The sequence below is a fragment of the Macaca fascicularis genome, chromosome 7, assembly GCF_037993035.2.
Source record: "Macaca fascicularis isolate 582-1 chromosome 7, T2T-MFA8v1.1".
In the NCBI taxonomy this organism is placed as follows: Eukaryota; Metazoa; Chordata; class Mammalia; order Primates; family Cercopithecidae; genus Macaca; species Macaca fascicularis.
This window is the reverse complement of record NC_088381.1, coordinates 85,171,118-85,197,684: the sequence shown is the minus strand read 5'-3', so window position 1 is coordinate 85,197,684 and position 26,567 is coordinate 85,171,118. Positions and strand designations below refer to the sequence as shown.

Here is a 26,567-nt window from a genome sequence, read left to right as displayed (position 1 = left end):
GACTTGCATAGTGCATATATCGATCCACTTGATGGTGTCCCACAGATTATCTCTGCTTGCTTTCCTACATTTTTTTTTCTTTTTACTTCTCAGACTCAGCATTTTCAATTGTCCTGTATTCAAGTTGCTAATTCTTTCTTCTGCCTGCTAAAATCTGCCCTGAACTGGTGGATTTTTCATTTCAGTTCTTATACTTTCAATTCCAAAATTTATCTTTGTTTCCTTAATTTCCATATCTTTGTTGATATTCCCATTTTGTTTACAGATTGTCTTCCTGACTCTATCTGTGGCCTCATTTGGTTCCTGAGCATTTTTAAGACAGTTGTTTTAAAGTATTTGTCTAGCAAGGCCAACATCTGGATTTCCTCAGGGACAGGTTCTGCCAATATATTTTGTTCTTTTGAATGAACCATACTTTCCTGTTTCTTTGTATGCCTTGTGATGTTTTCATTAAAAACTAGACATTCAAATCTTAGAATGTGGTAACTCTAGAAATAGGTTCTACCCCTTCTCCAGGGTGTTTTGTTTTATTTTATGATTTAGTGGTATCCCTGGATCAGGAATCAACCTGAAGTGAAAGCTTAAGGTCTTGTCAGGTCTTGTTTGAGCCTGTATCTTTTCCTAGCAATTTCTGGTGGCTTTCTAAGTTCTCCTAGATGAAGTTGTTTTTAAATGTCTTTGTGCTTAAATTTCTGGCTCCTAAAAGGAAAAAGGAGGGAAATCCCCTTGAAATCCCCTGGAAGCCACTTCACCTGGTGGAGGTTACAACAATGTCAGCCATCTTCTGCATCTGCACCTTAACAACTGAAAGTGGCAATCAGCAGTCAGAACACAGAAATCAGATATTTGGAAGATACGGTCCTTATTGCTCACCCTGACTCCAGAAAGTTGCACCAGGAGCTCAGACATAGCTGCCTGCCTTGGGGTGAAGGATGGGCAGTAACTGTTACCACACTAAAGGCTGAAATTGAGCAAAATTAACTGAAATTGACCTGGCTTTCCCCTGGAAGCTGCAAGCTTTCAAGTAGACTGCAGAGTTTCACAATAGTTTCTTCAGATAGTTTTTGCCAGTATGATTATTGTCTGGATGGAGAAATGGATTCCCGGTGCTTCCTCCTCAGCTCTCTTCCCTGACATCATTCCTTCTGTCGGTCATTTTAAGATAAGCTTTGATAATATAGTTCAACTCAGTTTACTACTTATTGAAGACCATCCTGTTCAATGCTCTCTGCTGAGAACACAGAACCCAGATATTTGGAAGATAAGATCCTTCCAAATAAGAGGAACAGGAGGAAGACAGCTCTCCATTTCATAAGGTTGGTGGAAAGCAACATAGCAGAAACCCAAACAAGATTTGGAGATGCTCTAGGTAGAAAGGAAAAATAGGGTGGAGGTGACCTCAAAGATGGACAGAGGGTTAGGAGGTGGGAAGTGGGGATTACGGGGTCTGTGAGCTAGATAAGGGGCCACATAGAGACTGCCTGTTGGAGAAGTTGTCAGGGAGAAGCAGCAGCATAAGCAGATCTGGAGGGAGGTGTGCCAAGGCACGTGTCGTATCCCATGGGCTCCACCTCCAGACCCACTTTCTTCTGGATCCATTTCTCTTACATCATATCACATCACATCTCCTCTCCACCTCCTCACTGTCAGGGGTAGAGGTAATTGTTGTATGTGCATTAGGCAGATGTAAAACTGGAGAAATCAGCTACTGGAAAGGGAGGAAACTGAAGCGTTAATGGAAACTCAGTAACAACTTAGGAAGTTAATCACATGTTGTTCACCAATCGCAGTCTATACTCAAGTGTGTAGGAAATGTAGCTTCCTTTATTCTTCTACAAACCCACCTAATTTGTATTTTTATACTCCCTTCCAGTCCATGTTGTGTTTCTCATGACTTCAGTGTCTGCCCTGCTTTCTCTGAGTCTGCATCTAAGTTCCATGTGGAGCATCTGGTCCCTGTGTTGTCTGGTTCCTTAGTTTCCTGGGGCTGCCATAACAAATGACCCCCAACCAGGCGGCTTCAACAACTGAAAGTTACTGTTGTACGATCCTGGAAGCTGGAAGTCCAAATTAGGGTGTCGACAGGGTTGGTTTCTCCTGAGCAATGTGAGGGAAAATCTGTTCCAGGCCTCTCTCCCAGCTTCTGGTGGCTTGCTGGCAATCTTTGGAGTATAGAAGGATTATCCCAGTCTCTGCTTTCATCTTCTCATGGTGTTCTCCCTGTGTGTGTGTGTGTGTGTGTGTGTGTGTGTGTGTGTGTATCTCCAGATGTCCTCTTTTTATAAGGACACTTCATATTGGATTAGGGGCTCAACCTCCTCTAGTATAGCCTCATTTTAACTAATTTTATCTGTATCCTGTTGGCCCTATTTCCAAATCCGGTTGCACTCTGAGGCACCAGTGGTTAGGACCTCTGCATAGAGTTTTGTGGGCCTAGTTCAGCCTGAAACATTGTGCCACGCTGCACCTGCTGCCTCTCTTGCTCCTTCTCTGGCGCCCGCTCGTGGGGACTCACTTATTGCCAGGGTGATGTTTTTCCTGCTGATACATGTAGCTCTTGGGGGCCAGCCCCTCTCTGCTCCTTCCACGCTGTGCTTCGTGGCACAGGATTTGACTCATTCTGTCTGCCAGTGGTACCTGGGCCAGGGTTCCTGGGGAGGCTGCTGAGGCCCCTTCTGCCTAAACACACCAAGCAATCATTTCTCTGAAACTGATGCCTCCCTTGCTTTCTAGACAGGAAGCAGAACACAAGGCCCCTCTTTTCTCAGATTCCATAAACCTTCTAGAGGTTTAGCTGTTGCCTAACTTGAAGACCAGCAGAGCTCAGGGCCCCACTATGGGGCCACCAGTAGGTTTAATCTCTCTAGATCTCTTCTTCTCCTGGGGAAGGGAACTGTTTTCTGGTGTGTATGAGGTAGACAGAAGTATGAAAGGGGCCTTTCTCATCAGGATATTTTCTCCAAGACGTCTGTGTAGACCAGGAGCTGGCAAACTTAAGGCCCGTGGGCCAAATCTGGCTCACCACCAGGTGTTCGATAAAGTTTTATTGGGACACAGCCATGCCTGTTCTTTTACATGTTATCTCTAGCTGCTTTTGTGCTACAGTGGCAGATGAGTGATTGGAGACTGTATGACCCACAAAACCAAAAATGTGCACTATCTGGCCCTTCACAGAAACAGCTTTTCAACCCCTGGTGTAGCCCTTTATGACACAAAAGCCCAAAGGCTTCTGCCCTCTTCTGCTGTTATCTCTCTCCCCTAAAGCAACAATCGCAGGGTGGCCTTGCTCTCTGAACATGAAAAATGACAAAGGAAGAAAAAGAAATACACAACATGAAATGAATAGTGTGTCGAGGTGACATTTGGCCAACAGGTGTGTGTGATTTGTGGAAATTCATTGAGCAGAACAGTTTGGACGTGTGCCCTTTTCTTTCTTTCGTAGGCTGAATTTCAATAAAAAGTGTTGGGGGTGGGAGTGGATAAGAAATCTTATTCCATCATGATGACCTTGGCATCATGGAAATGAATGGAACCAGTGAGGTTGCCCAGGCCTGAGTCCTCCAAGGACACCCTGGGGCCTTGCAGAAGCACAGGGCAGAGCCATGCTTTGGCCAGCCAGGCCCTCACACGTGTGGACTTGGCCAGTGAACACAGCCTGGGTCTCCAGAATGGCTTAAAACCCCAGCCTCGGCACAGAGCATCTAGGACCCAAGACCACAGCATTGACGATGTGTGGTCTCACATCTGCCTACGCAAAGGTAGCGCAGCCCGGATCTAACTGGTCTCCACTCGAAGCCCATGAGCAGGTGAACTCCTTGTTCTTATTCTTTTCATTATAAAGTAAACGATCTATGTATTTACGCATGAAACTTAACCTCCAGAGTATACCTGGGGGCCATTTACAGGTCTTCATGTCAGAGAAGACCCCTGCAGAACACACACACACACACAAACACACACACACTCCAAAAATGTCCTTTGGGTTTTCAGTGTTACCCATGGCCAAATTTTAAGTTCAGATCAGATGAAGGACGCAATGGGTGGATCTTGCTGAACTGATGCTCACTGCCTTCTCTTTCCATATGACCTTGATTTGCAGTTCTCAGATGCACCTTTCAGAGGGTTCACTTAAACATGCCGGCAATGTGGGTCTGGGATTGTGGGCATTTGGTCTGTAACAGCAGAGAGGGGGTGGCTTTGGAAACCTTGCCCTGCCCTCCCCCGCTCCTGGCAAGAGAGACAGAAACACAGCTCTCCTGCTCTTTAGTCGCACCATCTGGTTAATGCAGACCTTCGTCTTCCTTCTAGCCCTGGGCCTGGAGGCACACACTGCCCGGGTGCCAGTGTGGAACACGCGGTCTGCGAGAACCTGCCCTGCCCCAAGGGTCTGCCCAGCTTCCGGGACCAGCAGTGCCAGGCGCACGACCGGCTGAGCACCAAGAAGAAAGGCCTGCTGACAGCTGTGGTGGTTGATGGTAAAGGCATATGGCATGTCCTTGCATGGCAACCTCCTATCCTCCCCGAGGAACATACAAACCACCTAGGGAAGCCGGGGAGCATCCCTTTCCCAAACCAACCCAGCAAGACACTCCAGTCCTCTGCCCAAGTTAGCTGCAGCCCAACTTTGTAAGTTGTGGGGTTGACCTTGAATGACCCAACTCTCTGAGATGTTCCAACTGCAGCTGTTGAAGCAGGCAGCAGGCCAGGTGCATCCTCCAACTCCATTTGTAGCGAGGAGGCTGTGCTGGCATCCTGCCCCTGGCGCCGTGTGTAGAGGGACCCAGGATAAGCTGAGGAGACCGAGACTTTACAGGAGCATCCCAGTGTGTTGGTGTGGCTGCTGTCTGGCTTTCCATTGCAGATGCTTCCCTGTATTGCTTCTCTTGGTTTATTTTGTATTGGCTCTTAATCCTTGGCTAGGATGTTGGGGGACATTTTGAGAATAGTTTACAACTTGGGAAAGATGATAATAAGCACAGGTCACATTTTCTTTCCAAGAGCTTTCTCCTGAATCAAGAGGCTCTGCCCCATTGGGCCACTGCCAGCATTTCCAGTAGCTGATGAAGTACTAGGTGGTGTGTCATGTATACATTTGTAATGTCTGCTTAATTAATGTCCTTAATAGATAAGGACACCCCAGGGCCCACCTCAGGGTTGTTGTTGTTTTTTTCTTTTTTCACCTAAAACCGTTCTTCTCTAGGAAACAAGACTTTGTGTTATAGTGATGACATATGAGCCCGTTTATCCGTATGTCACGTACAAGACACAAGTTAGCTCTACCTACATTGTCTTGTTTAATACGCAAAACAAGCTGTGCAGAAGATCAGAGGGAGTGAGGTTACAGGACTCCTCTCAGCGCCTGCAGCTGACAAGAGGCCAGGGCAGGAGCTGACCCCAGTTCCAGAGCGGCTGACTCACAGAAAATAGGCAGCTGTCATCTGGCTTCCCACACTTGAAGAAGACAGACAGCATGACTTCATGGGGTGAGGGAGCTTGAAGAAGAACTCAAGAAACTGGGCCCGATTTTTAGACAGCCTCAAAAATGTTTTGCAGAAGAATGACGTTCGGATGCCAGGTCTTTTGTTTCTTCCCCGTGATGGGAAGAGCCTTTGAAATCTGCATTCGGTGGTCTGCAATTGCAAGTTCAAGTGTGCATAGCTGTGTGAAGGTAGGCCCAGGCATCTCTGGAGTAGCAGCCTCAGATCTGCAGCTTTTACTCTAACAGCCTGACCCATCCTCTTTGAGCTGACTCGTAAAGCAACATGTGATGCTCTAAACTGTAGCAGATAACACCAGCCCACTCAAATGAGGACTCATTTAAAAGTATTGGGGAGCCCCTGTCATTCTCCTTTTTTAAAAAGAACACCACCTTCGGGGACTGTGTAATGTAGCTGTGCCATCAGCTCGCCAGCAGAATTCAAGAGAAACATGGCCTTTGCACACTGAACTTTCCCTGCAGATGAGGGAGAGAGGAGACCTGCCCTCCTCAAAAGAACGAGTGTGACTAGAGCCATGCACTTGCACGTGGACCTTTGCCTCTCTCTGCCTGGCCATGAATCGGATGCAGGAGGTGGCAGGAGGCAGCAGGAGACTTCCCGCTGTGTCAGGCACACCCAGACCCCGAATTGGAAGCGAGAGAGCTGCCATTTGGTTCTCATGAGAAGCAGCCCTGAATCCGAACCTTCAGCTTTCCCCAGCATGCCAGATAAAGATGCTTTTAGACCTCTTTACTGTCCGCTCCCACTTTGCAGGAGCAAGAAGAGGTCAGGTCTGGGACAGATTCGCGCTCTTCAAATTTCAGCTCAACTTTGTGCACCAAGTTGTTCTTTCCCTGGTTGCCTGCTTCAGTTTTCAATGCTCCTGTCTCATTTATTCAACACAGAAATCCCACTTAAATGTCTGTTTTTCCACAGTTTTCTCCAAGTCCAGATTAAACTTCTGTTTTCCTTCTGACCGCTTTTGGATGGCTGGACTCTCTGGTTGCCTTATCACCACAGTGGCTGGGACTTCAGTCTGCCCAGATCCTCCACCCAGGAAGCCTTGCGGTGTGGCTCTTTGGGGAGCTGCTTGGATTGGGAATGTGACCTTTCACCCACTTACTTTCTGTTTCTCTCTGCCTAAGTCATAAGTTATTGTCACTAGAGTGCCACCGCCTTTGATCTGAAAAGAGCAGCCCTGTTTGATAAGGATAGCTAACAGGCAGTAAGTATCTCGCGTTTGAAGGAGAGACCCCACGCCCGGGGCTTTGCACAGGTAGCTCGACACGTCCTCCTCTGGGTTAGAATTGCCCTGACTTCTTCCATCTGCAGTTGCATTTCTCTCTCAAATACAAACAGAAGCCAGCACTTTTAAAAGGAGCATTTCCTAAAGGGTAAAAACAAAATAATAAAGGGCCAATTTAGAAAGCAGGAGGAGAATACGGATTATAAGTGTTCCTCTGAAAACTCCATGTATAAAAGGCACAGTTCTAGCTGAGCCATGATAGGAACGATTCCTGTGGTTGGGCTCCGGGCTCTTCTGAAGCCCATTATGACTGCCCTATTCATAGCAGTGCTATCGCCGCGGAATTCTTTGGCGAGTGACGCACAGTTCAAGAGAAGGGAAGCTAAATTTTTTTCTTTTTTTTCTCTCCCTTTTTTAAAAAGAAAAAGGAATTCTTGCAGAGGTAGATTTTCCAAGCGAGGATTCAGGACCACAAATCCATCCCACCTCCAAAAGAAGACAAAGACCCTCCTTAGAAAATATTTCTAAGTGGAAAAGCCTTTAGACAGAAACCCATTGAGATGGCCCACTGCCAAACCCACCCTGTTTCTGCTTTTCCCGTGGAATCTCATTGAAGTGGAAACCTTCAAGAGTTCAGTCCTCCCTGCCCAGGCCAGCAGGCCGCGGGCCCACTGAAGTGTCGGAGAGCTTGGCAAAGGCTGCGTCTGGACGTGGCTGTGCGTTCCCAGCTCCTCCTGCCTGGTACAGCAGAACCCCCCAGGTCTGAGCCTCTGTGGGGATGAAGGGCGTGATGGTTAGGACTCTCTGACTCCAGCTCCGCCAAACCAGCTGGGGCTGCTTAATGAAAAGGAGGGAAGCTGTTGCAAAGCTGAAGATGTCAGGACTTTAGCGCGGTGGTCTCTGCAGCTTGTGTTTGGCAGTCACACCCCCATGCACCCACTGCACTGGCTTTCTCAGAACTTGTCCACGTGCAAGCTGGCAGGGTAGCCCACGGCACCTCTTATGTAAATCCACATCCCGTATCCACATCCTTTTCGGCCACATACATTTCAGGTTGCAGAGCATTTTATGTGTTCAAAAGGTAATAATGGTGCACCAACCAAATACTTGTATCACTGGTGGGTTCCAGGAAAGCACCCCATAGTCAGACACGCGGGTCTGTCCACCAGGTAACCTCATTAAGGGGGATACTAACACTACCAAGAGCTCACATCAGTCCAGGCTGGTTTTGCTGCCAAATGTGTTTGCCACAAATGGAAGACAACACTTACAGTTTTCGGAGCTTTTTGGATTTCTGAATTACATATAAAGGAGTGTGGCCTTCTTTGGGATCCATCAAGCATTTGCAGACATGACTTCTCTGCATCTGAATTTCAGTACTGAGTTCCCAGGAAAGAGACAAGGAATAGGCCAGCTATGGACAGGCACTCACTGCTGGTCAAATCCACAGAGGCCTGTCTGCCGGGGACTGATGAAGGGGCCGGGGTGGGCAGCTTTGGGAACAGGAGTCTAAGTAGCCTCTTCAGCATGTGTCCCCCACAGAGGACCAGGGAGAACTTGGATGAATGCTGTGATGAACTCAAAATAAAGCAGTGTCTCCACCATACTAAGACCTTCTAACTGCTGGCCTAGAGAGAGAGAGAGAACAGTGAGACTACTGAGAGCCACGAGTGTCTTCTTCACTGCAGAGGAATGTTTCAAACCTCCAGCGGGCACATGTGACCATGTGGCTCCCAAGCTTCTGAGCCCATCTTCTCTGCCCTGCCTGTGACCTCCTCCAGCCAAGCGGAAGTCCTAATGCCAGGCAGGCCAGCAGGAAGCCAGACTGGCTCCAGGCTTTGCAGCATCAGTCAGAATTCCATCTGAGCACACACCAGCCATGCAGATGGCACGTTCCAAGCTTCCTTCCTTCGTGTGTGGTTGTATAACTTTTAAGAAAATGTGATCTCCTTCTGTACTACTGGGAACGTAAGAGTGTTGATGCTGTGCCCAAAGCTGAATCCCACCACCTCATGTTATTTATTGGGGTCTTATTCCTGGAGATTAATCTCCCACCTAAGGCAGCCTGGAGGGAAATAGAGAATTTTGAGGAATTTGGAGCCTCCTCCGCACATTTTAAGAACCTTATCCTTTGGGAGATCATGCCATATAGTTTGCTAGAGGTGTGGGTACCCTGAATTCCAAGCAGAGGCCTCAAAGAGAAGATGGACAAATGGAGAATTCTGATTGAGCAGGGAAGGGAAGCCCCACCTCTAGACTCTGTTCTGGAGCCCGAGTGTCCCCGGCTATCCAAGCTGTGGAGGGCACTGTCTGCATGTGAGAGAGTTGCATGCAGGTGGAGCTGAGCGTTCCTTCCTGCGAGGCTCATGGCCAGCATCCCTTCAGCTGAGGTTGGCCTTCCTGCTTTGCAGAGTCCACATTTCTCTGCTCACCCTAAAGAGTCCAGATAAACAGCCTTCATCCTTTTCAAGTCTGGCCTTTCTAACTTGCCTCAAAAACAGCCTCTGCGTTTCTACCCAAGTCCCACTTCCACTTCTGCTCAAATCAGAGGATACACTCAGAAGCCAGAAACATGCATGAAACTGATGATTTGTTTTTAGCAATGCTACTTTGCTCTTGATAATTTTGGCCTTAGGAGTTCTCAGTTTAGAGAGGAAATTGCGATGATGGAAAAAGAACCAGGCTGGAGCCAAGAGGCTGGGGCGTGGCCCACCAACTGCAGACAGTCGAGCACTTTCTGTGAGCCCTGTGTGCATGTCTGTATAATGGAACGATGACAGCACCCACCTGAAATGAATAGACAGTGCTTAGCATGCTGCCTGGAACACAGTGATAGTAAATGTCATTTATGATTTCGTCATCCTTACTACTGTTGAACAATTCACCTCAAAGCTCAATTACTCCCAGTACTGAGTCTACATTTCAGTCTGAAGGTAATTAAAATCCACTTCAGCCAAGGGACCCTTGCTTTCAATGAAACAGTAGAGGCAGCCCAGTATGTGGAGTAGACCCCACGCTGCGGGCTGTGTTGCTCTATGTCTCCCACCAGCTCCCCAAGATGCTTGGGGAACCTCAGGGCCCCAGAGGGTACCTCAGTGACCCTGTCAAGCAAGCTCCCTCAAGCTAATCTCAGTGTACGTCTCCATCTTCCAGAGTTCTCCTTCCACCAGCCACCTCCTGTGGTCCTTCCCTGCAAATGGAAGGACAGCTGCCCCTAGCCTGCCAGCACAGGAAATGAGTCATTCCTTCCAGGCTGCACCCAGCCCTCCGACAGCTCCCATCAGACCTGTCACATGTGGCTTCATCCTGGATTTGCTATGCACTTGTCCATGAGCCCACTGGGGCCTTCAGAAGCAAACATCACATGTCTGTCTTTCCCCAGAAATGCCCCCAGAGTGCCTTGTATGAGGGAGGGGCTCAGTCCCTGCTTGGTGAATGGATATATGGTGAGGCATCGTTACTCTGCTGTCCTGGGAAGCTTCAGATCTCCAGTCTACTCTCGAGCAGATGTTTTCCCCCACAGCTAACTGGAAGAACTGAGTGAAGCATTTCCACCACACTCCCGGAGCTTCTTTCCACTGCTGTAAGACAAGATTTCCTACGGAGCCTGCTCAGCAGCAGAGCTTCGTGGGACAGAAGGCCTGGAAAGCGACCAAACACAGGGGTGGTTTAGTCCTCCAATCACAAGACAGCGCATCTGCCCTGACGAGAACTCTGCCAAGGTCCTCCGAGGCCAGGTCGGCTCAGAAGCCTCTCTCTGTCCCTGTTCTTGCTAGCCCCAGGCCACCAGAAGGACCCACTGAGGAGGCCTGGTGGAGAAGACAAAGAGCAGCAAGGAGGATGAAGGTCTTTGACTCTCCCCCTGTGCAAAGTAACCACATAGATAGCATTAGGGTAAGGTGACTGAGAAAAAGAGAGAGGGGAAAAATGCATTCCTCTTGCTCAGTTACTTACAGAAGAACAAAATCTATTAAACCTATTTGTTCAAAAATATATACTGAGTCTTGCCGGGCGCAGTGGCTCATGCCTGTAATACCAGCACTTTGGGAGGCAGAGGTGGGCAAATCACAAGGTCAGGAGGTCGAGACCATCCTGGCTAACACATTGAAACCCCATCTCTACTAAAAATACAAAAATTAGCTGGGCATGGTGGCGGGCACCTGTAGTCCCAGCTACTCGGGAGGCTGAGGCAGGAGAATGGCGTGAACGTGGGAGGCGGAGCTTGCAGTGAGCTGAGATTGCGCCACTGCACTCCAGCCCGGGCAACAGAGCGAGACTCTGTCTCAAAAAACCAAACTCTGTATATGTGTATATATATACACACACACAGACACATACACACACACATATACATATATGTGTATATATGTATATGTGTGTGTATATATACGTGTACATATATGTGTATATAGGTGTGTATATATATACACACACACATATATATACACACACACACACACACACACACACACACTCTGAGTCTTTCTGTGAGCCAGGTCCTGGGCCCAGTGTGGGGACAAAAAATGAAAGCTTAAGTCCCCGGCCCTCTAAGAGCTCACAGACTCAGCATTACTTCAATCTGAAGATGATTAAAAGTCATCCCTCTCACACTCCTTTAGCAGTGGGACCTGCCTTATAATAAATCCTTCATTTTTGGGAGGTGCCCAGACAATTCTAGGACAACAGGCAGATGCTGGCGCTTTAATGGAGATGTGTGCACAGTGCGTGTGGAGATGCTAGTCCTACCCCACGTCAGAGCTGGCTTGAGGGAAGAGCTGCAGGGTGGAAGCTTCCAGGGCAGTAGAAGGCAAGGTGCTGCAAGGGATTTCCAGGCAGAGAGAGCATCCTGGGCAAAGACTTGGGAGCTGGGCGTGTTCTGGGAGGTCACGTGTTTTTAGGAGCAGGGGAAACCCAGGTTTCCATCCTGGCTGAGTGCACATGCGGCTCATGTAAGTTGTCCTAGCAGCCCACATGTCCCCTTTGTCTCCCTTACTCCCACTCACTTCCTTCTGGGATCTCCATGCCCCGTAGCACAGCTTTGCAACTGTCACCCAGCAGCTAGGGGAGCACTAAAGCTCTTACCAAAGCTACTGTCATGGAGACCCTGGGAGCCACTCCCCACCCTCGGAGCCATTCTCGTTCACCTTCCCCTCCCCCTGCCTTCGCACCCCTGCTATAAGAGTGGCTCCGCTCACCCTTGACGTGTATTCAACTAGAGATTAGCACACAACTATTCCTTTGTTCAGCCGGATATATTTGATGCCTTAAGGGAAAGGAAATGCTGTATCATTGCAAAGGATAGAGAGATGAGAAAAGGCAGCCCCACAGAGCTCAGACCTGCGCTGTCATTCCCGAGACTGTGGGTCTTTCTCCACTTGCTGTTTAGAGGAGCTGGAGCCTGTACCTGAGCTCATGCACCTTTATTGACTTGTGCCGACCTCTCTTCCTCAGGGTTTCCCACTGCCCACATGTACCTGCGCCCTGCATGGCCCACGCACACCTTCCCATGTCAACGTCCCCCAACCTTTCCCTCCTCAGATAAGCCATGTGAACTCTACTGCTCACCCCTCGGGAAGGAGTCCCCACTGCTGGTGGCCGACAGGGTCCTGGACGGCACACCCTGCGGGCCCTACGAGACCGATCTCTGCGTGCACGGCAAGTGCCAGGTGACGTACTTCTTCAGTCCTTGGTGGGGCTTTGGAGAAGAGACTCTCTCTCCCCAGACAGGGAGTGGGGTAGAGCAGAGGTCTCAGGAGGCCTCGGGGAGTGGATTTTCTTAGGAAGGCACCCAGCGATGCCACCTCCTGCAGCCAGCGTTGCCTGGCGCACCACCCCTAGCTCAGTAATGACTGAGCGCTAGGCCAACAAGGAGTGGAGGTGGCTGAAAGAACAGGCGCAACATATTCTAAGACTGAAAATTGCTTTAGACATCATGACTAAGACGAAGGTAGGCAGGGTACTAAGATGCACCTAAAGGATGTCTGCACAGGCCAGGCTCTGTTTAGTGCAAAAGAGACGGCGGAACTGAGCCAATTCCTGTGCAGGTAACGCCAGGCAGATAGATGTGCCCAGCTGTCGGGGGGCACCCATCTACTGGTATATAGTCCCAAAGGCATTGAGGGCTGAATGGCCATGACTGGTTAGAACAGTGATAAAAATCATTTGAGAAAAGAAAGAGAGGCCGGGTGTGGTGGCTCAAACCTGTAATCCCAGCACTTTGGGAGGCCGAGGCAGGAGGATCATAAGGCCAGGAGTTCAAGACCAGCCTGGTCAACATGGTGAAACTCCGTCTCTACTAAAAATACAAAAATAAATTAGTTGGGCATGGTGGCGCGCACTTGTAATCCCAGCTACTTCGGAGGCTGAGGCAAGAGAATTGCTTGAACCTGGGAGGCAGAGGTTGCAGTGAGCTGAGATCGTGCCACTGCCCTCCAGCCTGGGCAACAGAGCAGGATTCCATCTCATCAAAAAAAAAGAAAAGAAAAGGAACACGGGAAGAAGGAAGGAAGCTTGCCCTCCACCTATATTAACCCCGCCCAAGCTGGGGGCCACCTGTAGCCCTTACCCTCCCCAGCTGGGGCTCCTGGCCTGGGGTAGCAGAGGTGACTCCGTGCTCCCATTTTGTCCCTCAGAGTGAGCACCTCCTGAGGTGGTACAGCAGCTGGGATAGGGGGTGGGTGTCAAGAAGCTGTGTATTTTCCATGCCTAGAGGGGCGTGACACCTCACTTATGCCACAGGCACCATCCTCCCTGATGACTTGGGTCAAGCTGGGCATGTTGTGAGAGAGCCCCAGCATCTTAGCTTGGGCATCTGTAATGACGCACCATACACCAGGCAGCTTATGAACAACTGACATTTATTACTCACAGTTCTGGAAGCTGGGAAGTCCAAGATTGAGGCATTGAGGCACGGGCAGATTTGGGATCTGATGAGGGGTTGCTTATCATAGACAGCGTTTCTTGCTGTGTCCTCGCATGGTGGAAGGGGCTGGGGAGCTCTCTTGTGAGTCTCTTCCATGAGGGCCCTAATCCTGTTCTTGAGGGTTCTGCCCTCATGTCCCAGTCACCTCCCAAAAGATCCCACCTCCTAACACCATCACCTTGAGGGGTGATGATTCAACATATGGATTTGAGGAGACACAAACATGCAGACCACAGCACCCAGGGAGCCCTCTGCCCTCGCCACACACACCTGTTCCCGTCATCCTATGGCCATGTTCCCTCAACTGTGTCCTCCACTGGGGAGCCCACCAAGAGCTAGAGACGATGGCAGCTCCTGATGTCTGGAGCAGGCAGATCAGTGACAGGATCACCATGCATTGCCCTCATGGAACTGTGGCTGAGCCAGATGCTGGCTTCCAGGTGTCAGGTCCACTTGCCCATGTGGACAGCAGATCCGTTTATGCTCTTTGCTTGCTCAGTGCCTAGCAGAGTGCATAGGCATCAATGTTTTAGTGTGCATGACAAACAGAACAAGAGGAAGCAAGGCATAAAGACGGACACAGACACAACTTCCAGGGTGATTGCTGCAGCAAACTGTTTCAACCCAAACAGATGTTTTTTTTCCTGCTAAGGCCAAATCAGTCTGAAACTGGGATTTTTCAGGGAAAAGCTTGACAAGACCCAGACTCCTTTGGCACTGCCTGGCTGTGTTATCAAAGACAGATAAGTGTGGGTGATAAGCGCCTGGTGCCCGAGAGTCTTGGCACAGCAGCCTCACAGGGAGGGAGGCAGTGATGAGTGGTTGAGCTGGCCCCTCTTGGCTGCTTCCTTGTAACAAACAATGTCCAAGGCCCTGCCCCTCAGGCAGTATGGACAAAGCCCTTGTCATTGTTACTGAAATGAGGCATTGCTGATGGTTCTTGGTGAACTTCTAACCAGCCAAGTGCAGGGCTGGTGTCCTTCCTAAATTACACACTTGCACAGACCATCCTGCTGAACGACTTAACGTTCCTCCCAAGTTAGAGTTCTTGCACCCTTTAGAGCAGCACCAGCCAAGCCACCGCCAGCCTCTGCCAGCATCTTCTGCAGCGTTCTTGCCAATGGGGAGGCATTTCTAAGAATCCTGAAATTCTCTAGCCAGTGGGGTCTGTGTTACTGGCTGGACATAGTTTCTGCTCTGTGTGATCTGTGCCAGTGGGCCCCATCCATGACCTTGGTTTTAATCATAGCCTTTTCAACTAGTGGATGTTCTCCATACTATGACAATGAAACTTTAGTCAGTGGAATCAAAGACAAGATGCTGCTCAAGGCATTTGAATGGCCTAAGTCTGTAGTCATCAGGATACCACTGAGCCCAACCGTGTTCTGCACTTGGGTGTTATCTTAGTCAATTCAGGCTGCTCTAACAAATACACTAGACTGGGTAGCTTATAAGCAACAGACATTTATTTCTCAACGTTCTGGAGGCTGGAAATCCAACATCCAGGGGCAGGTGTTATTCAGTTCTGGTGAAGGCCCACTTTCATGCTGTAGACTGCTGCCACTCTTTGTCCTCACATGGCATAAAAAGAGCTAGTATCCAGGAATGGTGGTGTAGGCCTGTAGTCCTAGCTACTCTGGAGGCTGAGGTGGGAGGATCACTTCAGCCTGAGAGGCGGAGGTTGCAGTGAACCAAGATTGTGCCACTGCACTCCAGCCTGGGTGACAGAGTGAGAGGACATCTTAAAAAAAATAAAAAAAAATTAAAAAAAAAACCTTTTCTTGAGGCCAGGTGTGGTGACTCACACCTGTAATCCCAGCACTTTGGGAGGCTGAGGCGGGCAGATCACTGGAGGTCAGGAGTTCTAAGACCAGCCCAGCCAACATGGTGAAACTCCATATCTACTAAAAATACAAAAAAATTAGCTGGGTGTGGTGACGGGTGCCTGTAATCCCAGCTACTCAGGAGGCTAAAGCAGGAGAATTGCTTGAACCTGGGAGGTGGAGGATGCAGTGAGCCGAGATTACACCATTGCACTCCAGCCTGGGCGACAGAGTGAGACTCCATCTCAAAAAAATAAAAATAAGAGAGAGAGCTAGCTCCCTAGCCTCTTCTTACAAAGGCACCAACACATTCATGAGCTCTACCCCTTCTTGACCTAATCACCTCCCAGAGGCTTCACTCCCAAATACTATCACGTTGGTATGAACGGTTCAATTTATGAATTCTAGAAGACACAAACATCCAGTCCATTGCAGATGTGATGGGAGTGACATTGGGGTGCACGCCTTTCTGTTCCCAGATGCCACTCCATCCCCAGGACCAGCCCCAGTCTATCTCCAGTGCCTCCACCATTGTCATCATCATTGCAGGAATTGGCTGGCACCTGCACTGCACCTCACATTAATCAAGTAGAGTCACCGGGGTGCGCAGGTGCAGATGGAGGCACCTTTCATGATGCTCAGTGGTGGTCTCTTGTTCCTTGGGAGACTTACCCTGCCACTGCAGAGACCCTGCCTGCCAATTCTTGAAAGCACCATCTCCCGGGTAGCTGCACCCTGGTAACCCGCTGCCTCCGGGCAGTCCACCAGTCTTTGCAAAAGAGCCACCATCCTGACGGGTGGCAACAGCACCTGCCTGCATGCACCTCTCCAGGTTAAAACCCTGAGAAACAACCTGCTTTCTGAAGGAAGTTAAAAAGCCATCTGCTATTGGTTTAACAGTACTTTCTTCAGACAGATACTGTAAAGATTAACCTCAGCCCACTCTTAAATCGATGCTCACAAAACTCCAAATTATTAGTCATAGTTAATGAACTTTTATAAAAATCGAGCATTCTTAAATAAGATCACAAATTCAATTCAAATATAGTACTTACGTCTTGTTGCAGTAATTGCCAAGATGGAACATTCTGGATTCCTGTGGCATTTGTGAATGCATAAAGCAAGAAAAAAATGGTTAAGAAAAATAATAGTAATTGTAATTTTAAAATCTCAGGGGCCTAATGAGTGGAGAGTCTGTATCCATTGGTAATAATTGTCTAATTACAACGGATTAAACATACACATCACCCACATTTTATGCGAGACAGCACTCACAGAAATATTGCTGCGGTTTGCCTACTAGCGTTTCCCTCTCTTTCCCCTTCAGCTATAAATTGTGCTATTTTGGGGTAACAGACGGCATTCTGGGAAATGTCGAGGAACGTAGTAACTAGTTGGTAGGGGATGAGAGGCTTCAAAATGGCATTTTGAGTAGATTCCACTACGCTTCAAATAGGCTGATTCAAACCATAACATGAAACATGGAAATACCATTTTATTCTGTTTTTATGAGGACTGAATTAAGTTTCATTTCAGTGAGTCACAAATTACTTAACATGCTGAAATTAAACTTAATGGCACTCATAAAATTGGGAGGGAATTGGGGGAAGTAACACAAACATTGTATATTTTTCAGCAAGCCCCTATAAATCAAGAGTCCCATCATTAATGATTCCTACTGTTGGCCTCCAGAAGGAAAGAAACTGCGATAATAAGTCTCTGATACACAACTGCATCTGGAGCTGCTGACATGCAAAGAGTGAGTCCAGCTGACACACGGCTTTGCCCGTTGGACGGTGGACAGACCCAAATGTACCTGAGACCCAGCTATGCTTGCCTTACTGGTTTGTGCACACTTGTGGCCAACATTCTCCAATTCAGTTCCTACTTCCTTGGTACCATAATTTGTATACATATCCTGGGCTTGATGAATACCAAGCCAAAACACCTTCAGGGCCTGTTGACTTTCAGTGGAGGAATCGCATCTGATTAATCTGTGCTTCCCTATACCCTGGCCTAGAGGAAAGCCTTTAATTGCATATTGAAAGAAGAGACCAGGTGCAGTGGCTCACACCTGTAATCCCAACAGTTTGGGAGGCCAAGGTGGGCGGATCACCTGAGGTCAGGAGTTCGAGACCAGCCTGGCCAATATGGTGAAACCCCGTCTCTACCAAAAATACAAAAATTAGCCGGGCATGGTAGTCCATGCCCGTAATTCCAGCTACTAAGGAGACTGAGGCAGGAGAACTGCTTGAACCCGGGCAGTGGAGGTTGCAGTGAACCAAGATCATGCCACTGCACTCCAGCCTGGGTGACAGAGAGAGATGCCATCTCAAAAAAGGAAAAAAAAAAAAAAGAAAAAAAAAGTGGCTGGATGGATGGATTATGTGTTCTTAGGATTTCAGTGGTTCTGGAATCTGGAGCCCATTTCAATGGACCACTTTCATTGCCAGGAATTTATTGGCCTCCTATTTCATGTCCAGAGATTATCTATGAGGCAGGTAGAATTACTGGGGAAGTTTAGGAGAATTCAGAGAGACCCTGGTCTCAGAGGACCCCCAGGTAAAGCAGAGGTAACAAGCGTGCAGGAAAGCGTGCCTGGCACTTAAGCCTGGGTTTGCATCTTCACAATGCTCCTCACATGCTGCCTTTCCCTGCACCATGACCCTGCAGCTGGCATCTCTAACGTGTGTGACTGTGAGTGCCAAACCTTTATGGAGAGCAGTGCCTGAAACCCGAAGGTCGTTCCCTGCACCCCTTTTTTCTGATTAACCTCCCATGACAACTTCTGGTTGAAGCCGGCAGACCAAGCCACATGTTCCTGCCTCTTCCGTGCGGGACTCCACTAAACCAGCACAAACAGTGAAGGGAAGCAGGAGCCTCCAGGTGAAAGATCCCACCTCTTTCTGGACGACAGAAGTGGATGGAAGTGTCATGCAGGAACAAAGCAGCAGAGACCAGAGCTGGAAGAAGTGGAGAGTCGCAACTGAAAAGACAGCCCAACCGGAGAGTTGTGGGCTTGAGAATGGAGGGTCGGAAGTGAAGAGTGGGCTAAAAACAAGTCCGAGGGTGCATCACCATGCCGACGGTGTCTGACCCCACCCCACACTCAGAGCTTGTCAAGTAAAATGTTACGGAGCTGCTTTCCAGGGTCATGGAATGGACTGTTTGAGGAAACCCAGAGCAGGCAGGGAGGCCTCTGTGCTGAGGACGGCACCCAACCTTCTGAGTTGGAGTTAGAAATCAGTTTCCCTCCCACTAGTCACGAAAGGAAACCTACCATGCAGCTGTGCCCAGCTTCAAATGTAGATCTCCTTCGGTCGGCCTTTCTATTGCTTTTACTCAAATATGAGTGGGCAACCAGACATCATCTGCTATTTGAAGAAAACCAGCAGCATGAAGGAGAAAGACCAAGAAAAACAAACAGAAAAAACTGACCCTGGCAGAAAATTGAGATAATTATGGAATTCTCCGTGCAGCCAAACTATCAAGCAAGCACGCAGGGAAACTAATTTTGAGACACGGAAGAACTCAGAAATTCTATTTTCCATGCCTCCGTTCTGCAGAAGTTACATGTAGTTTAGCAAAACAAGAATGAAGTCAAGAAAGAGGAAGATGGGCACTACAGGCCCTGGTGGCACTCACCCAGGAACCCAGTCAATCCTGGAGTCACGGCTGCGCAGCTGGCCTAAAATCTTCCCTTGCTTAAAAGTCATTCAAGAAGTCAGTGACCTCCCTCCAACAGAAGAGAGAGGATGAGGCAGTAGTTGGGAGATAGCTAATAAGTTGAAGAAAGCAAGTACTGCTTATTCCAGCGAGAAAAAAACAAGTACCATCAAAACTTATACAAGGAAGTCCCATTTCAAATATGAGAAAACTAAACTCCCCAGGCTGATAAGAGGTCATCATTTGTACGCACTTACTGAACACACATGTGCTTAACACCACACCAGCCACTGCGTGTGTCAGGGGATGGGGGAAGGCCAAGAATACAAAGAATTCTGAGACATAGTCCTCTATGTGCTTATGGTCGGTTAGGGAGATGACATACGCACGTGGAAACCCAACGACCAGAGGTGAAGGCATGATTTAACAACCAAGAAGAGGTTCCTGCTTAGACATAGCAGAAAACACATAGGGTGGAATTTCGTTTATTCCTGCATCAGGTATTTGTTGATCACATTCCGAGTGCTGCACACCATAGTGTGTGCTGGGCTTTCATTGGGGAGCAGGACCAAGAGGATCCCTGTCGCTGTCCAACATACGGACAGACCATGTCAGGTCACAAACGTGATCATTCCAGAGATTGGTATGTGTGAAGAAGAAAGGAAAATAGCACCATAGAGAGACCCAGTGGGGGACTGTGGCTGAGGAGGACAGTGAGCAGGTGGCATGGCAGGACTCTTAGAGGAGACAGCCTTTGAGGAAGAGCCAGCCTGACAGAGAGTGGGGGGCAAAGAGCTCCAGGCAGAGGGAAGCAAGAGGGAGACGGGTGCATTCCAGCAACAGAGGAGGGCGGGGGCTGGCACAAAGGAGCCAGGGCCCAGGCAGAATTGATGCAGAGGAGTGAAGTGATCTTGGTTATGGATAACTGATTCAAGTAGATCCAAGGAAATGAGTTAAGGGCTATTCCGGTCGCCCACCTGGCTGAGGGGTCATTGAGGGGGAGGGCCCGCAAGAGTGGGCTGGAGGGGGTTGGATTCACTGTGCATCTGGATGGGGAAGAAGGGAGGTTGAGTTGGTGAGCAGCTGAGATGAGATCATGAAGGGTCTTAAATTCATATGTATGAACATTTCTGATAGGCAGTGGGGATCTGTGGCCACAGATCTTATCTCTTTTATCGTGTGGAAATTAGTCTGGCTGCAGGCAGGAGAAAAATGTTCCCATAGTTCATGTCCTCAGTAAGGAGGGTGTAAACTAGGGAGTGGAGGAGAACATGGAGGAGAAGTAGGCAATAGAGGTTTTCAGGGGACAAAAAACCCAAGCTCACCAACTAACTGGGTACATCCCAAAATAGAAAAGTCAGAAATGGCTTGGAGGTTTCAGGCTAGGATACCTGTCTGTCAGTTCCAAGACAGTGGCAGGGGGTGTCCAACTAGAATTAAGAAGTCAGGCAGCTTTGGAGGAGAAGTTGTTGCATTGAAAGTCTGGAGAGGTTGCTCAGCAGAGGCTTAGTAGTGAGAGCTAGGGTGGAGTGAGGGGAGAAGTGGGTTTAAGAGCTCTCTGCATGAGAGTGATGGCTGAAATAAGGAGAAGGTGAAATTACTAAGAAAGCAAAAAAGCAGAAGGAGCAGGGAGCCCCCGGGAAGCTACCTACTTTCAGGGAGTCAAAGAAGCAAGAGGAGGGAGGAGTCATCCAGGGGCTGGGAAGAGAATCAGAAAGGAGCCATCCTTGGCCTCTGGGGCGTCTTCAGGCACACGCTCTGAGGTGTCTGCTTGTTTCTACACTGGTGCCTCCCTCCACCTTACATGTCTTTATTCCCAGGTTAGGCACAGGCACCATGGATGAATAAATACGTGTACAACAAAGACAGGGTGGGTGTTAAACACAGCGGATGCTGAGAGCAAGAGGTGAAAGATGAGGCTGGAGACACGTCTACTAGGTGTGATGACCAGGAGGCTGTTGTCACTGGTTGTCTTCAACAGGGGCAAAGTTCCAGGGTGGAATCCAGGACTCAGACAGCCAAAGATGGACATTTCCCACTGTCCACGGCTCATCCTGTGCCCTCCTCAGCACCCGGATCTGAGCACTAAAGCTTTTCCATGTTTTTTTTTTTGCATGTTTCACAGGAGCTGTGTTGACCAGTAAAGAACTTATGCTTTTCCCACCATTCCATCCCATACCATCCCATCCCATGCCTTTAATTATGCAGTGGGGCATTGGTCCCTTGGTCCTTTGGTGTCACACACACCCTGATTTAGCCGGCAGTACAGGGCATGACCAGCAAATGCTGGCCAGGAACTTGAAGGCCTGCTTTGAAAGCTGAGAAATGAGTGATGAAGATTCCTAGGAAAGTAACTAAGGATCACCAGGATAACATGGGAAGACTTGAGAGGGTTTATTGCCTGGAGTTTCCTCGGGCTGGGTCTTGTTGTTCTCTTGGAACACCAAGCCTCATAAATACAATCATCAAAGCTCCCCTAATGTTCAGAATTAATGACTTCAGTTGTGTCCTATAGCAGCTGCCCTTTGAAAACCATCCCAGTTTCTGCCAAAGTTATAAGTTGCTTGCGCTGACTGAAACAATGGAAGAAAATGCCCTCGTTGGCAGATTTTGTGGCTGTCGCCCATCAGCTCTTAGACTCACTGCTCTTCAGCCACGGACATCCCTGCATTCCCTGCCTCCAGATGCAGACAGCCTCTGAAATAACACCAGGTAGAGTGGGCAGAACCCATGGACCTGTCCCAGCCCCTGGATGGTCTCCAGGATTAACTGAAAGGGTAACCCTGTATGCATTCCTGTTTGCACCTGACCTGAAAAACGCCCTTCTTTGGGGCTAGGGGAAACTGGACCAAATGGGGCAGAAGAGAAGCTGTTGAATCAGGAAACCTTAACTCAGGTGCAGGACAAGGAACCAGGCCTGAAGCCAGAGACTCACTCCTACCAAGCAAGGGTGTGGTTTGAAAATTATAGGAAGCCAGTGTAGGGAAGGTCTACAGCAGAGAGCACCTGAGATGAGAAAGCCCAGGTGGGAGCCAGAACAGGTGCCAGTAAAGAGGCCAGCAGGAGAGACCAGCTCTGTGGGCATTAGCCCTGTGGCCCTACCAGAAGCAAGTATGGAGACCATGCACTGGAGCTCTGAAGTGAAACAAAGCAACAGACACGTGGTTGCACGGATCTGGTCTGGGCATTTGTTAAACAATGCTAAGGGACATTTTCTGATCTTGGCTACTCTTAGCCCTATATATTCTTAGCCTCTATAATTTTTTTTTTTTTTTTTTTTTTTTTTTTTTGAGACGAACTCTTGCTCTGTTGCCCAGGCTGGAGTGCAGTGGTACGATCTCAGCTCACTGCAAACTCCGCCTCCCAGGTTCAAACTACTCTCCTGCCAGCCTCCCGAGTAGCTGGGACGACAGGTGTGTGCCACCATGCCTAGCTAATTTTTGTATTTTTAGTAGAGATGGGGTTTCACCGTGTTGGCCAGGCTGGTCTTGAACTCCTGACCTTGTGATCCACCCACCTCAGCCTCCCAAAGTGCTGGAATTACAGGCGTGAGCCACCGTGCCCAGCCAGCCCCTGTAATCTTTATACTGAGCAACTTGATAGCAGCTGGCTAGCAGTCCACATCAAGAATCCAGGCAGCCCTGCACCATGCTCTAGGCTGACGGTGCCTCATCACAGCTGGCTTCCCTCCAGGTCGCTACTGGATGGTCTGCCCTGGCAAAGCATTGCAGTTGGTTGCCAGTTACCATCTGTGTCTTGATGTGTTACCTACATCTCCCCAGCCACCATTAAGCCCACTCTTCTCCATTTGCTTCTTGCTGTCCTCTGGTCACTAAAGCCTTCGATTTTACCTTTTCCTCTTTTTATACTAACTTTGAACAGGTTTGATCTTTTATTCAAGTTCTGCCCTTTTTCAGATTTCATCATGGTAATTTTTAGACTCACTCAGCTTTTAGAACATCTTAAAGTCTTCCCTGGAATCTATCCAATTGTGCTATCATTTTTGGACAGAACAGTAGTGATTTCCCATTAAATCTTTTTCAAAAAAATAAAAGGCTCCAAGGATGAGACTTGAGGGTTACTAAATATGAAGAGTATTCGCCTATTCCTTTGAGTAGCATGCCATAGTGCAGCGATTCTCATCGCATGGCCGCCAGCAAGCAGCCTCAGCATCTCCTGGGAGCCGATTAGAAATGCACATTCTCAGGTGCACCCAGACCTGCTGGGTCAGAAACTCTAGGGCCAGGACATAGCAGTTTGTGTTTTAACAGCCCTCCCCGTGAGGCCGATGCACACTTAAGTAGGAGAACGGCTGCCATAATGAACAGAGGATGCTGATGTCTTTGGGGAGTTGTGGGCCAGGCACTTGCCTCCAGGGATCCGCGTGCAGTCAGCCTGGCACCCCAGGTGCTGTGCTTGCTCCAAGCCCTGCCTGCAGGTAGGAGTGCCTGTGAGGGGGAAGCACGGTGCTGCTTCTTGTCCAGGCATCATGGGAAAGGACTAAATCACCTCCACCAGGATTATCTTGGATCTTGATTTCTGGCTGTAGATTCCTTTGGAGTCTGAAGTGCCAATATGTAATCTGGGGTGAAAGGCAGTAGGAAAAACCCAGTTCTTGTTCTGAAAGCATTAGCTTTATAGGGGGAAAATGTGGAGGGACATTTAGGCAATCTAGCTAGTAAATAAATACCCACTGTTTAGTATAAATTTAGGTTATTTTGCAGAATACAAAATTCTCACTTTTTAAAAAAAGAAAAAAGGAGTCCAAAACCTTTCTCTGCTTTTTAGAAAACAGGCTGTGCTTCTCAGGCCCACCTAGGGTAGAGGCAGCCTCTCCTCTGCTCTCAGACGTGCCTTGTTAAAAAGGTTTGAGAGACAGGGCTCTTCGTAGACTAGCTCTCCCTACCTGAGAAAAGGGGGGCCCATGCCCAGCCCTGCCTGAATGAGCTGTGGGCATCCCTACCTTGTTAGAAAAGTCTGTGGTTTCCGTTGTATGTTCTAAGACTACTGGCTGTTTCAGCCAAGTTACAGGCGACCTCCACAGCCCAGAGGGGAAGCCCCATCATGAGAAATTGTGGCTGCACCAGCTGGTGTGAGCGTTCAGGCTTCACTCCCTTCCCAGGGTCTCTGCCTCCAGGCAGTCAGGGCATCAGACCTCAGTGTGACCTCCATGGGCACTTGTGCCTTCATGGGTCTCCCTCCTCCAGAACAAATACCAAAAAAATACACTTGACAACTATGTGGGTATAAAGACAAATATAATCCAGGTTGGATTCTGTGCATTTTTTTTTTCTCTCCTGAATTAAAATATTTTCTTGGGCCTCTGAATGGATCAGGGCCCCAGGCCCCATGCCTGCTGTACCTCATGGAAAAGTTAGCCTTTCAGGGCAGCCTCTTTAAAATCCCTCTGAGTCTTAACCACAGAATAACGAGGCCTTCTGGTTCTTTAGAAAATCGGCTGTGATGGCATCATTGGGTCTGCGGCTAAAGAAGACAGATGCGGGGTCTGCAACGGAGACGGCAAGACCTGCCACGTGGTGAAGGGTGACTTCAGCCACGCCCGGGGGACAGGTGAGTGCTGGCCCAGAGGGCTGCTGTGGCTACAGTGTTTTGTGTCCTTTGCCTACAGCTACTGATTGCAATCTTCCCTACAATTCATATTTAAGGGCTAGACGGTAGTGGATAGGTGACCTGGAACTTCAGTTTCATTTCTGAAAAGCAAGGAAGGACATTTGAGCAAGAATGATGCCTTCAAGTTGCTAGTAGTGAGTAGTTTGCCATGAACGGAAACAGCTCCCCACTTAGCCCGAGGTCTGTGAATCAGTGGTAACTGCCCTGTGCCAGGAGCTCAGCACTTCCTGGCAGCCCTCCTTCTGATGTGCAGGCAGAGAAGGTGGTAAAGACACTTGCCAAATCATTTTACCTGTCGTTGGAAGACGTTTGCTCTGTGTCTGAATTTTCTGTTAGTAAAAGTAAGATAGCACTTACATTTCTAAAACATGCATGAAGCCGTACAGTCTGGAAAGTCTCAGGTGCCACTGCCAACTGTGACTCCGGAGTACCCGAGCCTCCTGGTCCCCAGGCACAGACATCCCTCAGCACTGTCCCTAGAGAGGGATGCCAGATTTGGTTGATGGGCCGCCTTCATCTTTCTGCTAGCATGCTTTTTGCAGCTGCAGGCTGCTTTGTCCTACATGGGACACGACTTTCTGATCTCCCATCCTGGAGGACAATGTTTAGGAAAGCGTCTGTGGTTGACACCTAGTGAGGGGAGCACAAGGCAGGTGAGCCACTGGGGAGGGAGCTCTGGCAGCCTTAGCGAGTGTCCACTCACCCCCCATCACCAGGAGAACTTGTGTTGGGAGGAAGGAGCTGAGAAACTTATTTTAATTTCCACAAGTTGCTTTGCATAGAAGCTTTTCAGTTCATTTCCACCTGACAAGAGAACAGAACCACATTTATGCCTCCCTGTCCCACAGAACAGCCCCGTAAGGTGAGGCGTGCTCTCCTCTCTGCTTTTCTCTGTGTGGATAGGAAACCTGGTCTGGAAGAAACGTTCCTTCTAGATGCCCGTGGGAAAGGCAACCTACTGCACCAATATTTTGCAGCACCCTGTGAAAGCAAAACCAGAGGAAAATGCAAATGCAAAATGAAATTTAAAAATGAAATTTCAGGTGGATTTTAAAGGCAGATAGCTAGTCAACAAGGCACAGAGCTTAGTGTGAGAATCTGTGCCTGCCACGTCAACAGAGAAAGGAGAGGCAGGAGCAGGTTGGTTTGGGGGAAAGTGGCCTCCAGAGCTGCACTGTCCAGTTCAGCAGCCGCTGGCCCCTGGAGATGATCCAAACTGTAATTCATTAAAATGAAACCAACTTAAAAGTTCATCTTTCCGTCTCACTGGGCAAATTTTGAGAACTCTGTTGCCGCACACGGCCAGCAGCTCCTGTGTTGGGCAGCACTGGCAGAGAATATTCCCAGCATCCCAGAAGGTTCTCCTGGACAGCACGGCTCCAGAGAATTGCCCATTTCTGCTATTCATTTTGGCATACTTGATGCCATTTTCTCTATTGGTACCCCAGCTCCTGGGCTCCTGTGAGAATTTGACCTTGCCTATTGCAGCTGATTCAACATTTAGGAGCAAAACTCCTGCAGTTGGTGAAGGGTTACTACTTATTGTTGGCTTTTCTTTTTTAATAGAAGCATTAGAACCCTTCGTTTATTAAATTGAACATTGTACTGAGCTCCCATAAAGAGAACTGACTACAAGTGTGTGATTCTGTAGAAGACAAGTCAGGTACAGCCAGGCCCACCCCCATCCCCAACCCTGGGCAACTCTGTATGTAGAACACAAAGGAAAGTTCTACCACACATCTAGCATAGGATCTCACTTCTCAGATAACCCAGATTAAGGTCAAAAGTGGTCTTCCTTTGCC

The 26,567-nt window shown here is 48.7% G+C and overlaps 1 protein-coding gene across 7 annotated transcripts in view; it reads left to right on the top strand.

Annotated features, from left to right (window-relative positions):
• Window positions 1–26,567, top strand: part of ADAMTS17 (ADAM metallopeptidase with thrombospondin type 1 motif 17) — a 363,322-nt gene that overhangs the window by 221,381 nt on the left and 115,374 nt on the right. For 5 of the 7 annotated variants that reach the window (XM_015453452.4, XM_015453451.4, XM_073996845.1 and 2 more), the window contains 3 exons: window positions 4,309–4,475; window positions 12,262–12,389; window positions 24,585–24,705. In XM_015453452.4, the coding sequence (XP_015308938.1) occupies window positions 4,309–4,475; window positions 12,262–12,389; window positions 24,585–24,705 (416 nt within the window). The remainder of the gene's footprint in view (window positions 1–4,308; window positions 4,476–12,261; window positions 12,390–24,584; window positions 24,706–26,567) is intronic. The other 2 variants (XR_012415486.1, XR_012415487.1) reach the window with 1 other exon arrangement.